Consider the following 15,609-nt stretch of genomic DNA (forward strand, 5'->3'; position numbering starts at 1 on the left):
TATAAAATTTATCCAATGAGGCTCAATTTAAGAAAAATCAAACACTTTGTAAATTTCATTGGAAATATTAATAGTGTAGTATAAGAACAAAGGAAGATCTCACAAAAAAAGCAGTGAGTAAATCTTGATTTTTAAACAAAGGTTTTATTCGGTATCAAATTGTATATGCATTGGATTACTTTATCTTGGAGGTAAAGGTGTATTTTCTAGTGGAGAGATGCTTCTACAATGTATCTTAGATACTCAGTGTGGTATTTCTTTAATTTTTGTTAAGGTGTGGTTATGTAAGGTTAAAAGTGTTGCAGGAATTATATGATTCAACAATTGGCAGATTTCCATAGATAACAGTGTTCATATCAAATACAGACACTGCATAATTATGGAAGACCTGGCAGCATATCCACCTGCACTTGGAACTGTGCCACAGATCACCAAAGTATGCGTATCCTATTCTGGGTGTGTAAAACTGTTATCCTAAAATACATCAGGACATCCGTTCCCAGGACCTTCTAAATAAGCTATAATCCTACATGAGAGTAATGGAAAGAACATTGAACTAGAGTTTTTGGACAGCTGTTTCCACCCTTGAAGTGGAGTAATTTTCTAGTAGGAATAGATCTCAGAGGTTGCATAAGTTCAAATTATATATTAGGAAAGGGAGGACGTGATGATTAACTGACTTGCACAAAACCTCATGTCCCAAATAACACAAAAGCTGGGTCTCTGACTGTAGCATTTTCATTACAGTACAACTCTTTGTATTATTATGCTGGCTTAATGTAGCCTCTTCTGGAATTTTCTTAAATATAAAATGAATATGTTGGACAGAAGCAATGCTTGTGACACAAAGTAGCCCATGGTGTAGTAAGGTTCTACCAGTTGATTGGAGGCCACTTAGAATTGGGCAGTATGATGCAAGATAGTCAGGAATCAGGCCCCACTGGAGATTCATGTAGTAATTTCAGAAAATTCACAACTAAGTAAAATTCTGAAACAACAATACTTCTATATTCTATAAATGTAAAATCATCTTCTGTGTTTAATTTTAATAGACTTTCACTCATAATTCAAACATTCACAGGCATTTTTGACTATACATTTTTATTTTCATTTGTTATTAAGAATGTGGCATAAAAACATAGCTTTGGTATATACTTATTTCTAAAATAAATAACATTATACCTGTCACCTATTGAATGTTTATTAAATTCCAAGCACTGGCCCATGAGCCAGCACTTTAATCCTTATAATAAACCCACGAAGAGTGGGTATTTATGTCATTCTTATTGTAGAACTAAAGAAACAAAAGCATTGAAAGTTATTTTATCCAATGTAACACAGTTATCAATTTGCAGATTCAGAGTGAATACTGAGATCCACAGAATCATGACATATCACTATAAGTTTCTCATCTGCATGTTAAAACGTATCTATTCATTATGGTACCTAGAAAATTTCCTACTCTCTAAATTACATTTCTACTTTCATGTCACTCAATACCAATAATAATCTTTAAATTAATACAAGAGCATACATAGCAATTACCATAAATAGAAAAGCAATGCAAAAACAAATATTAGCTTGATGGTATCCACCATGTCTGGATCAGTTATATGTCTGAGATTCACACTTGTGACCATATGGTAAAGAAGCTAGATTCAAAACAATTTGCTAATGCTAACGAAGGTATCATTTCAAAACAAAGATTACTAGTATAGTGGTTCTCATAAAATACCTGTTAAGTCACAGGAGTATTATATATATCACTGTACTAGAAGATGAAGACACTGACCTAATAAAATGATGAGTAGGTGTAAAATGACCAGTCTTGACAAAAATAGATGCCTCTAAACAAAGAATTCTATTGGAGACAGTCTTGCTATGTAGTTCAGGCTGGCCTTGAACTTGTAGCAATCCTCCTGCCTCAGCCTCCCAAGTGCTAGGATTACTGGCATGAACCATCACACCCAGCTAAAAATGAACTTTTGAAGGAGCCTTCCTTTGTGACAGTCATAAATTTCATAATTGTATTGAATCATTGGCATTCACCTCATTTCTCCAGCCTAGAAAGATAATATTTTCCTTTCCAGATGCTAAGGGCCATTTCAGTCTCATCACTCCTTTTAAGAACTCTACCCATTAAATTATTATGTATTGTTTTATTTATTTGATCTTAGCATAAGAACTTCATTTTACCAAACTTCAATTTTTTCATTGCATTTTCATATAATAAAAATGACTGATTAAATGACAGTATCACTCGCCACTTCCCCTGTAAATTTTACTACAGCTTTCCAATGTTAACACCCATAATAAGTCAACAGTATCTTGGTTCAAATGTGAATTTTAAAATAATCTCTTTTTTTCTGAATGATTCCCATCTCCAATTTATTTTAGATGATCCCTGTGAATTATTTTTCTGAAAGTCCTATCTAATTCTACCACCCTCTACTTAAAAAGCATTCAGTGTCTCCCTATTACTAGATCAATTCTTCAGCCTGGAAGGTAAGGGTTCCAAGATCTGATCATACCCTAACTTCCAGTTTCCAAACAACGCATTTCCACCTGAGTTCAAGTGATGTAAATATAGCTACCAAGTCTCCAAGTCAGATTAGTTGTGTTTCCCAATTACTTTTAGCCACAGTTATCATCATTATTCCATTGTAATTGTGGATCTTTACTTCAGTCTAGCCTTGCTTAGAAACTTTGAACTGCTGGTCTTGAATCCAATATAACAGTTTTTATACTGGTGTATATTAACAATTTTATACAACTACTAACAGATATTTCATAAATGTATGCAAAGTTGTATAGAAAATACAAGAGTCCAAGTTTTGACTCAAGTATAAAATGGAATTTTTTCTTTATTTTCTGATAAAATGAAATTTTCTTCATTTTTCCCACCTTAAAATCTGTTCATTTTTAGTGTATGTTAATACTGTACATGTCCCCTTAGTCATTAGAGTTCTTGGAGAATAGAATGTATTCATCTTTGAATTGGCTTGTTGCAATTAACAGAGGCTTAATCGATGTTTAATTAGCTGAACTAGTAGGGAACAAGTTGCAATTTATAGTGATCTAGAATTGATTACAGACCTATCAACTTCTACTTGCTGATCATTTTAGTAGACTTTAATCACTAATCAGTCTTCAGGCTAATATGCAGTAATGGTTGTATATTATCTTAAAAGTCTAATCAGAAATCAGCAAAAGTGCCAAATGTGAATTTGTAATCAACAGTGCTAACATGCTTTACTTTCTACCTGCTTACTACTATCCTGAACTTTATAAACTGATTTAAGTTTTAGGAATCGTTGGATTTTGTTGAGACCATGTGAGGAGCCAAGTAGTAGAGTGAATATATTCAAAGATTCTGTTGAGATGCACTTGGATAGTTACAGTCAGGAAAAAAAGGTAAAGATTTACTGAAAAGAGATGTCAAGCAAAGCAATACAGTGAACTCTGGTAGAGCAAATTGTCATGCAGAATGAGAATGGAGTGCTGAGACAGAGAGTGTTTTAAGAGCATAAATAACTCTTCCAAGCTGCTTCAGAAAGTTGCAAGAATGATGGGGAAGTGTGTTTGAAGCAAGACAGAGTATTCTGAGGAGAATTAGTGGTGATGTGTTTTATATTATAATTATTTTTTAAAGTTCAAACATTCCCTGTATATTTTGACCATACCTCATATACAGGAGTAAAGGAAGAGACCAGTATAATTCTGAAAGTGAGCTTATGCTCATTAATAGACTTTTAGTACATTTATACATCTTTCTGTTTTGGATTAAAAACTGGTGGCCAACTAACACCAGCTGAATTAAATCAGCATGGTGGTGAGTGTAGATGTTCCACCTGAGGAAAGTTGCCAGGCTAGAGATGTGGAGAAGAAGAGAGAGGCATTGCGGGTTCTCTTAAGTGTTGCTGTTTCAAGCCACTTGTTCTGGAGGAGCTCCTCACGACTAGCTTCCCCAACATGAGTTCAGCCATTATCATCAGAGGAGCTTGGGACCTTGTTAGTGAGAGTGGCTGTGGTTCACTTTGCGGGAGCTCTGGTGCTTATACTAAGCATGGCTTCCTGGCTCTGGAGAGGAAGATGTATGCTGTTTGATCTCCAGGAGAAATTGTCACACTGGCTTCCTGGCATATAGTCGACTATTCTTATCTTCAGAGGAACTTGGGATTCCCATGTCGCTGAGGATGGCTGTGGTGCTTTTCAGAGCATCTTGGGTCCTTGTTTTGAGAGTGGCTTCTTGGCTCCAGTGTAGAACTCTCAACCTACCACCACGGCTCCTTCAGCCCGCTGGCACAGACTTTCTAGCTTCCACCACTGACCTTTGGTCCTTCCCAGTGCAGATCCATAAAACAGACTGGCATGAGTCCTTCTCATGGGCTCTAGACCTCCAGTTGGACTTGTGAGAGGCACTGTCATGGCTCTAGGTTTTCATCTGGACTCATGCAGGACATTCCTATGGGATCCAGGGCCTTGGCTAAATATTCTGGTCTTTAGTGTTGTGGACAGATTTCCTGCACTTTCTGGTGTTTAACTCTGTGTGGACATCATAAAATAATATTATAAATTCTGTGTCCTGACTGTAGTTGTTCTCACAAACCCCTGACTACAACTCTTTCTTTGTTAGAGTTTATGTCTGGTAGGATGCCTTCTGCCTTTTTTGGTAGGTATGTCTGCCTTCTGCCTTTTTTTCATTTCTCTTTCTTTTCCTCCTTACCTCCCTTTCTCCCTTTTTTCTTAAAAAAAAGGTTCATGAGTGTTCTTTCCTGTGCATTTTGACATGCATCATCTTCTGCCCATGCACTTTATATTTGGACAATCTTGCTAGGTACAAAGCTTTGTCATAGTCTATTCTCCACAAAATAACTACCTTTTCTTAGCGATATTCTCCTTTTTCTTGAATTAAGCCATTTTACCAAGATATATCTTACAATTATTCTGCATCATTTTTTATGTTTCAAAATATACATTTCCTGGTAATTTTTTGTCTTCATTTAGTAGAAATAAAAGGCTATTTTACTCTCCCATTTGATGAGTTCTCTTTTGCAAGAACAACTTGGCAAATTGGTTTATTGTTTTCTCTCTTTTATTATTGTTTTGGGAAATGTTTGTCTTTTTACTTTGCATTTTAGTGACTACAGAAAATCTTTTATTTCTTCTTCTTCTTCTTTTTTTTTTTTTTGTCTTTTTCGTTTTTATCGGTACCAGGGATCGAACCCAGGACTGCCTGCTTGCAAGGCAGGCGTTTATGCCGCTGAGCTAAATCCCCAGCCCCCTTTTATTTCTTCTTTATCTTTCAAATGACTTGTAATATATTTGCCACATCTAAAATGAGAAGAGTGTGTAGTTTTATATTTCAGTGTGTTTCCTTAGCTGTATATTATCCCTTTCCAACTCATTCTGTTTTTATGATTTAATTTTTCATCAAATCCATTTTAACTTTAAAGAACTATAGTAAGATGTATTAAAAGATATTATACTTGTTTCTTAGACTCTATTGCCTTCTAGAATGAATTCTTTTAGATTCAGATTTACTTTGCTATGATATATCTGCATAAATGTCATGCTGTTTTCATCTGAAAGTAAACCCCACTGTGCTGACACTTTGACCCCATGATGTCATCTCACTGATGAAACTCTCTGCTCAGAACTTTTGAATTTTTTTAAAAAATTGGCAGATAACACTTATCATTTAAAACATATTTTATAGTAAATACATTGTGTTAAGATTAAATCTAACTGATTAACAATTCATTACCTCCCATAGATATTTTTGTGATAAGAGTACATAATGTTCACTCTATTTACATTTTTCAAGAATATAATAAAATGTCCATTACTGTAGTCATGTTGTTGACAAAAGATCTCTTGAATTTATTTCTCTTATCTATCTGTAATTGTATATTCTTTGGACAATCTCTTCCCAGCACTCTTTACTTTCTTCTTACTCTCTAGTAAAAATTATATTATTCTGTATTTATATTAAATCAATTAGGTTCCACATATAAGTGATATCATGCAATATTGTCTTTCTGTGTGTAAATTATTCAACTAAATTCATCAATGTCACAAATGATAAGATTTCATTATTTTTATTATCTAAGAGTATTTCATTGTGTATACATACCACATTTTCTTTATCTATTTATTAATGGAACTTCATTTGATCCTATTTCTTGGCTTCTGTGCATAGTGATGCAATAACTTCAACTTAAAAATTTCTTTTTTTAAAAAACATACATTCAGTGGTGGGAATAATGGAATATATAATACTTGTAGCTTTAATTTTTAAAAAAAGCACATGATTGTTTGCTAAAATGGCTGTACTAATTTACAACTCAAATGACAATATATTAAGTATACATTTCCTTCACATTCTCTTCAACACTTGTTATTTTTTCTTTTTTATATTAGCCATTATGACTGGAGTGAAGTGGTACCTCATTGTGGTTTGATTTCTATTTCTCTCATGATCATTGACAATTTGTATGTCTTTTTCTGAGAAAATCTATTCATCTTTTGTCCTTCTATTGAATTGTTTGTATTTTTGCTTACTGAGGCCAGACTATGACATATTCTACCTGATGTTAAAAGCCTAGGAACAGTAGTGTAGGTGAAAAGGGAAATGTGGCACAGGGAGGTGGGAAAGCGATGAATAATTGTGGACACAGAATGACTTTCTCAAGAATATTTTAGAGCAACTTTCAATTCAAAAGAAATGGAAAGGAAGGTAAAGATATTTGTTGTAGTTCTTCCCCACCAAACACGCACAGCCTCCTCCCTTATCAACACTGGACACTTTTATCAATGCCGAGTTCTCTTGTTAACAACTTATTTTTTTAAAGTATGTTACTGGGTGTAGAGAGCTGATGATGAAACAGTCATCACTTGGCCTTTGCATTTCCTCCCAACTGAGAATACTTTGCTTCGGATAGAAGGGATCATACTCAGAGAAGCATTAGCCCAGGTTACTTGCATTGCATTTACTTTTGCTGAAGTAAAGTATTAGTGAGACATTTTTTTCACAATCTGTATGAATTTCCTGTGATTGAAACAAATCTTAAAACAATAGAAATCTAGGGGCTGGGGATTTAGCTCAGTGACATAAGCGCCTGCCTTGCAAGCAGGCAGTCGTGAGTTCGATCCCTGGTACCAATAAAAAGGAGAAAAACAAACAAACAAAAAAACCACAACAACAAAAAAAATAGAAATCTATTTCATCTCTGAGACTAGAAGTTCAAAACCAAAGTGTTGATAGACTACTTCCTTCTGGAAGCTCTGAGGGAAATTTTGTTCCATGCCCTACTTTTAGCTGGTAATGGCTGTTGGTAGCAACCACTGGCACTTTTGACATCTATCTGTAACTCCAAGCTCTGCCTACGACTCCACATGAGCTTCTCTATTGTGTCTCTTCTCTGCTCTTCACTTCTAATAGCATTTATTACTGAATTTAAGATCCATCTAACCCACAATGACTAATCTGAAGATTCATAATTAAATATAAAAGACCCTTTCTCCAAATAAGGTAATAGTCAAAGTTTCCGGGTAGCATCTTTTTGGGGCACCATTATCAATTCACTGTGCTGACTATGTTTTATGGGACACTTTACCATGTAGGTTCTTAGAATGCTCTCCTCATTCTCTGGGCATACTTTTCAATGGGTTTGGGGACAATAAAGTATCTTTTCCTTGATTTGAGTTTCTATTTTATGTTTTTGTTAAATTTAAGCTTTCAACTTGACATCATTTATGTATGTTTTAATCTGTAATTGTATATCAACAGCCCCCTTTAAAACATGAAAAAAAATGACACATACCTACGATGTTTTGTTTCTCCTATTTTTGGCAATTAAGAATAAATGCCATAAACATGAGCTTAGAATTATAACAAGAAGACTGAAAATGGAAAGAGGAGTTAAAATGTGAGGAAAGAAGGTAGGTGGTATGGGGAAGGGAACTATAAAAAAGAAGCTGTATTATGTACATGTACCTACTCTCCATCATCGATGTAAACATTATGTACTGCAAACATTTACTAATATAAGAAAACAATAAAGATAAAGCATGGGTTAAGTCAAAGAAGAAAAGCATATAGTTTCTATGACCTTAAGTATGCAAGCTTTAATGTATAAATAAGTTTTCTGCTCATCTGAGTAAATACTTAGGAGAATAAATTACTGTATTAAATAATTAGCTAATTTATCTTTGCAAAACTTCAAACTTTTCCAAAGTGACTGTACCATTTTGCATTCCCATTGGCAATGAGTAAGTATTTCTGTTCTGTTTCTTTGATAGCATTTAGTACTGTCATGCTTTAGATTTTAGACATTCTCATAGTTATATGTTAGCTCAATGTTTTAATTTACAGTTCCCTAATGAAGTTGTTTTCTCAAATGCTTATTTGTTGTGTATATATCTTTTAGGGAGTGACATTTATTCAGATATTTTTACCATTTTCATTAAATTATTTTATTATAATATTTTAGTTTACCAGATCTTTGGATATTTTGAATATAGATTCTTTATCATGTATATACTTTACAAATACTTTTTCTCATTCTCTACCTTTACTTTGTATTCTACTTACAGTGATTCAGAGCAGCATATTAATGAAGACAAATTAGTTTTTTCTTAACAGATTTTGCTATTTGGTTTGTATCTAAAAAATCATTGTCAAGTCTAAGCTCATTTTGATTTTTTTCTATATTATGTTCTGTTGATTTTATAGTTTTAGGTTTTGTATTTAGTTCTGTGATCCACTTTGGTCAAGTTTTGAGAGAAGTATGCCTAATTTGTATGTGTATGTTCAACTATCCCACCATGACTTACTTAAAACACTATCATTTCTCCATTGAACTGCCTTTGATTCTTTGTCAGATACACTGACTTGGGTCTATGTTGCAGTCTCTATTTATCCCTATAAGCTGTGTATCTTTCATCAATATCACAGTGTTTTGATTACTCCAGCTTCAAAAAATTAAAATTTTGGCAATGTCAACCATCTATTTTTGTTCTCTTTTTAATGATCAAGTGGTTGTCTCAATCATTTGACATTCTATATAAAGTTTAAAATTAGATTGAACATATCCACAATATAGCTTTCTGGATTTTGATTGCAATTCCATTGAATATATAAATCAATTTAGAAAGAACAGATAGCCAATAATCCCCTAAGGTAGATCAAAGGAGATTCTAAATTAATAAACATTTTTAATTAAAGACAATGCCAAATTTGAATTTGGAAAAATAACTGAAATGTTAATACAAATGACAAATTTATAGCAAGGCTGGGAGATTAGCCAGGAGCCTATGAAAAGCCATTGAAGTGGTCTCAGTGATACCCAGTGACTTACCTGACTTGAGACGGTAGAAAAAGTAAACAGAGTGAATAATTCACGTAGATTTTACAGAAATATACTAAATTACAAGATTTGAAAATAGATGAAATGAAGGAGAGTGAAGATATTAGGGATGATTCTCTGCTTTCAGGATGGGATGACTGGGTAAATGCTGATATCGTTGACTAAGCTAGAACACATTAGCAGTAACAATAGCATGATGTGACACAGTACAGATGGGTAGATATTGCTACTTGATTTTTGAATTAAAATATTTCCAAAGAAATATATCTTCAGGAACAAAGTGCTTTATCAACTACTTGAAACAATTTCTAAAAATTATGGTGTTGATTTATAATTCATATAATATGAATTATATGAAAAAACAGGCACATATAATGTTGAACATCCAGTTAGACACAAAGATGAATGAAACATAAAATTGTAGTTAAAATGCTCATAAACTGATATAGAGAAGACAAATGAAGATATATAGAGTACATAAAAATCATAAACCATTTAAAATGAAATTAAGAAAGTAATTCCTTTTCAGTAGCATCAGAGGTATAATATACTGAGAAATAAATTTAACAAGAAAAGTATAAAATTTATATTCTAAAAATCACAACATGGTTCAAGGAAAATAAAGGTCTAAATAAAAGGGAAAGCATATATTCATGAATCATTTTTAAGCTTTTCAGAAACATTTTAAAATAATACTCATAGAACAGTACTCCTCAAATTGCTTCCTTGGTACAACACAGTCCTTCTCAGCATCTCACCTGGCCTCTTAGTATAAACAGACAAACTGATCCTGACTTGCAAACTCATTACACTATGTAATACAATTATAGAATCAGGAATAAATATATGAATAATCTCTTTCTCTCTCCCTCCCTCCCTCCCTCTCTTTTTTATTTTTCTCTCCACCCCCATTCCCCTGTCCCTCCATCTCTTTTCCTTTCCCCACTCCCACCTTATGAATACTAAGCAAATACTTTACTACTGAGCCTCTCTTTGGCCTAAATGACTCGTGCATCTCTGGTCAACTAATATAAATCAGAGTGCCACACATCCAAGGGGAAAATTATATGAATGAGAAATTTAGTAGAGACAGATAACATAAAACAATCAAAAGTCTTAAAGTGTAACATTTGAATCAGTTATGTAAAAAATATAATGTACAGCTTCTACAACAGACTAGACCAAGAAGAAGAAATAAAAACTTTCTAAATTTGAGAACAAAACATCTCAAACGAGAAAAGAGAAAATGAGTGAAGGAAACAAGCAATGAAGGAAGGAAGAAAAAGAAAAAAATGTGAAGCAAGTCCATAAGACAAATGGGATAATATTAAGTGAACAAATACTCACATTATGGAAATTCCAGGAAAAGAATAAGGAAAAGCATTGAAATCTTATTTAATGAAACATTAGCTCAAAATTTCTCAAGTCTTTGAATTTAGATATGGACATCCATATCCAAGAAATTCAAAGAACTTCAAGTGAACTCAACCAAAAATAATCATCTGCAAGGAATTTGACATAATAGGTCCAAAGTATAAGATAAAAGGAAAATTATAAAGACAGTACATGACAAATCACTTAAAGAAGAATCCACATTAACAGCAAATCTCTCAACAGAAAACTTACAGACCAAAAAGTAATGAAATGACGTAGTTAAAGTCCTAAAAGAAAATCCAGCCAGCTGGAAATATTATTCCAAAACTGTTCTTCACAAATGAATGAAAAATTAGTTGGTTTACTGAAAAGCATAAACTAAGAGAATTCATCACCTTAAAAACTATGGCAGATGCTTAGAGGTAGTCTTATACTAGATACAACATGGTGATGACTGGGATCATGAAAATCTCACTAGCAGAGAAACAGGGACAGACAGAGATGAGAGAAAGAATTAAACTTCACAATGACAGAAAACTACAAACCTCAAAAATAAATCATGAGGAACAATGGAACAAAGAACATACAAAATATTAAGAACACAAAACTGATAAGATTACATTTATACTTATTAATAATATCATTGAATTAAACACATTAGCCCCCAATCTAAAGACACAAGCTAGCTGAGTGGATAAAAGAAAGCAATACCTAACTTTATGCTGCCTGTGATAAACATTTCACTGTTAATAATATGCACAGGCTGAAAAGAAAGGTTGGAAGGCGTACCATACAAATAGAACCCAAAATTTCGTAGAAGTTAAACTTACATGAAACAGACTTTAAATACTAAAGTATAAAATGAGACAAAGATGGTGATTATGTATTGATAAAGGGTAAATTTAACAGAAGACATAACAAATGTAAATATATATACTCCCATCAAATATATAAGGCAAATAGTAGATCAAAAGAAGAGATAGATTCTAATAGAATAATAGTTGTAATCATCAACACTCTGTTTCATGATGAACAAAAATATATAGACAGAACATGAACAAAGATCAAATTATTAGCAACATTTAATTCAATCAATGTCAAAAATATCATGAGATGTAAAATTGACAAATTACTCCAGTTCATACCACCCTGAAAGTCTTACACCTCTCCATGATGTATATCAATTTCCTAAGACATTACTCCTTTGCAATATGATTATGTGGAAGAGATAGAAGGAAATAATTTAACCAATTTTTTCATCCTATGAATATTTGGAAGGCCTTTTTTATGCCACATAAGGTTTCAACTTGACTAAAAGGGGTTAATTATCTGTTGAATCAATGTCACATTGTATTGATACATCTCTTAAAATTTGTAAGAAAATTAACTTTGGACAATGATATGATTGTCTATATACAAAATTCCAAAGAATCCTCAAAATACTTGAACAAATAATGGACTATAGCAAGGTTTCAGGATATAAGATTAATATACAAAGCCAACTGCTTTTCTATATACCAGTTGGAACAAATGGAATTTGAAAAAAAAAACAGCATTACTTTCAATAGCATTAAGCATGACATATTTAAGTATAAGTCTAATAAATTATAAAGAGGGTTTATATGAGGAAAAGTACAAGATTGACCAAAGATACAAATAGATGTTCTGTGATTATGGCAAAAAGATACTATATTGTTAAGAAGTTAGTTAAGATGTGAATTTGTACATCTCAATAAAGAAAATACATAGATGCAGTAAGAACCTCAAAAATTACTCATCATTATATATCATTATGTAATTGCAAATTAAAAAAAAAGATGAATAGGACACTCCTATTATAATGGCCAAAATTCAAGCCTTGATGCCTCCAATTCTGGAATGGGTAGAAAGCATTGGAACCTCGTTCATTTCAGCCAAGAACACAAAATGTCTTCTTTGGAAAACAATTTGCCAGTTTCTTACAAAGCTAAACATAGTGTTACAATTTAGTACCAGGCTCCTAGGTATTTACCCATATGAGTTTAATACTAATGTCCTCACACAATACTGTACCTGAGTATTTACAGAAGCCTTTATCATTGCCCAAAGTTGGAAATAACCAAGATACATCCTTCAGTCAGTGAGTAGAGTATTGAACAGAATATTATTCAGCAGTAAGAAAAGTGAGCTATCAAGCCACAAAAAATTTATAAGAAAAAAATTATGATACACATTTCTAAATGAAATAGTCTAGTTTTTAAAAGGTTACATACTGCATGATTCCAACCACATAATCTTATAGAAAACAAGGCTATGGAGATGGTAAGCACATTAATTCTTTCCAAGAGTTTGGGGAAATTAAAGAAGAATAGGGAGCACATCGGATTTTTATATCAGTGAAACTATTCTATGTGATAACATGCTCATGGATACAGAACTTAATATACTTATCAAGATCCAGTGACTATGTAACACAAAGATTATTACCTAATGTTAAATATGAGCTTTAATAAATAATTGTGAATTGAAACTCATTCATCAATTATAACAAATGTACCACACTAATGCAAAATGATAATAATAAGGGAAACCACACAGAGGGGAAAAGGGTATATTGAAATTCTTTACCTTTTGCTCAAATGTTACACAAATAAAAATCTGCTCTAAAATACAAATCTGTAAAAAAAAGTCATCTATAGCAAATAAAAAGTAACTTACAGAAACATACATCATACACATGTACAAAAAGGCAGACACACATAATACATGTATTGGCACATATTCAGATAAATACACATCTTTTTTCACCATAATTTTCATATGTTATATATGCTGTTATTTTCTCTTTTCTAGTGTAATGAATGTATATAAACTAATGTAAGTGGGAATTAAGAAAGTAAATGGAGAGCTGGGGATTTAGCTCAGCTGCATAAGCACCTGCCTTGCAAGCAGGCAGTTGTGAGTTTGATCCCTGGTACCGGTTTAAAAAAAAAGAGAGAAAGTAAATGGAGGAAGTGGTGCTGAATCATGCTTATATAAGTTTTGGTTGTAAGGGAAACAAGGGATATGGAAAAATGTGTTTTTAAAAGACATAATGAAGCCAGCTATAAAAATGAACACTATGCATAATATTTCATTTCATTTTATCCTGTAGTTGCTTCACTTTATTTTTTCAAGGATTATAGATGGATACTTTGTTATAACAGTGCATACCAAAAATATATTTCAGGTTTTCCCAAACATTGAAAAGGTAAAGAAAACGAACAAACAAGCAAACAGAAACACGTACCAATTCATCGATGCTGACCAGTATAACATTCTTATATCCTTTACCTTCTTTGTCTTTAAGATGACAGTTAGATGAAGTTACTGGTAACAGAACAAGGATCAAGGGAGGAATTCCAAAGATATACCTAAAAGAAACTAAATGCAACAATAAATGAGAATGAGCTAAGTATGATGCATGTTACATTTGATTGTGCTTTATCAATGGTTTGGGGCACTTCTAGTGATTTTTAAAGTGTATCTCAGTTCTTGAATAATGTAGGCAGAATCCTAAAATTTTCAATTGTGTACAACCAATGTGGGCAACATTTTGGAGTTCAGATTTCATTTACTTTTTTTTCATAGAAACTTCTCTGAGGGAAACTGTAGGACAGGTGTGATGAGATCAAAGAATACTTCTGAAAGACATGCACATGTATCAATATCTTAGCCAATTTAGATTTTTGTTGAACATACCTATAAGACAAGACAACACAGCTATTTTTGTACTTTATGTGTGGCATGTGGTTGTTATGTAAAACTTTGAAGGTAGCCCATGGATGGAATATCCAGTTCCTTTCTGGCAGTGGCACTTTGGAAAGTTTATCTGCACTATGATATTCTTTCTTTTAAATAGTGGAATTTAAGGGGTTTTCCTTTCCCAAAATTCTTACAAAGTTAATCACATTTTGGAGCTCCCTTTCCTGTCTTTCACGCTTTTGTGTATCAGTATGCTCAGAAACCAGGTTCTGCTCAGCTTCTTGTCATGTTAGAAAAACCCAAGAAGCAAGTTTACATCCTTTAAACTAACGATTTGTCTTTCTAACTAGGGACAACTAACCAATCAAAAGAGTGAAGTTATAAATGGTATCATTTAAGATGTAAAAACATACTGAATGGAAATCTACTGATGCCTAGAAACATTAAATCTGATTTATTTCTTCATAAGCCTTCCACAGAGTCTTGTTTATAACGTTCTGTGAAACCCGACTTATTTTATTTTTTATTTATTTTATTTTTTGGTACTTGAGATTTAACTCATGACTTTGTGCTTAGCAGGCAGGCACTTGTGCCACTGAACTAAGTCCCCAGCCGAAAATCCAAATTATGTTAACAATATACTCCCAGTTCATTTCTCAAATAAATTTTAATTGTACTTGTTCCATGCAAAATTTCTCAAATGTGTGTCTTTTCTACTTAGAGAGTACAAATAACACTCTCTAAAACCCAAGAAACTAATATCGTGACAACATCCTGTAGACTGTAAAGATTATTATAAAATTTATAATAATATTGACATGTTATATGGTTATTATTATAAAAAGTTATATATTTCCTAACAAAGAGTCCTTTGTCTACATTATTTCCTAACAAAGAGTCCTACTGTCTACATTCATACAGTGACCCACTGTATGAATGTAAACAGTAGGTTAGGTAGCCATTATGAGAACAAATTTACTTCTCTTTATATGTGACTGACACTTGTTACAGAGAATCAAAAATTTAGTATTGAGGCATGCAATGCATTTCTAGCTTTGCCAATAAATAGCTATATACAGGATTAGCAAGAACTCATTTAGCTTCAAGATTAATAATAACTGATCGCAATAACCTTTGATTC

General features: G+C 32.7%; 2 protein-coding genes across 4 annotated transcripts in view; one reads left to right on the top strand and one right to left on the bottom strand.

Moving 5' to 3' along the window:
• Nucleotides 1-15,609, bottom strand: part of Il7 (interleukin 7) — a 37,477-nt gene that overhangs the window by 17,527 nt on the left and 4,341 nt on the right. Inside the window, exon 2 of one of the 2 annotated variants that reach the window (XM_023561719.2) lies at nucleotides 14,058-14,147. Coding sequence is in view for 1 of the 2 variants with exons in the window: in XM_003479913.4 (XP_003479961.1) it covers nucleotides 14,014-14,147 (134 nt within the window). In the remaining variant the exon portion in view is untranslated. Of the gene's footprint in view, nucleotides 1-14,013; nucleotides 14,148-15,609 lie in introns of both variants that reach the window. The other variant, XM_003479913.4, reaches the window with a different exon arrangement.
• LOC106025858 (histone H3.v1-like) overlaps nucleotides 1-15,609 on the top strand; it is a 311,126-nt gene that overhangs the window by 13,141 nt on the left and 282,376 nt on the right. The gene's annotated exons all lie outside the window — the stretch shown is intronic.

This window comes from Cavia porcellus, unplaced genomic scaffold (assembly GCF_034190915.1).
Source record: "Cavia porcellus strain 051 isolate PalLab524CR breed Dunkin Hartley unplaced genomic scaffold, mCavPor4.1 scaffold_10, whole genome shotgun sequence".
Lineage (NCBI taxonomy): Eukaryota > Metazoa > Chordata > Mammalia > Rodentia > Caviidae > Cavia > Cavia porcellus.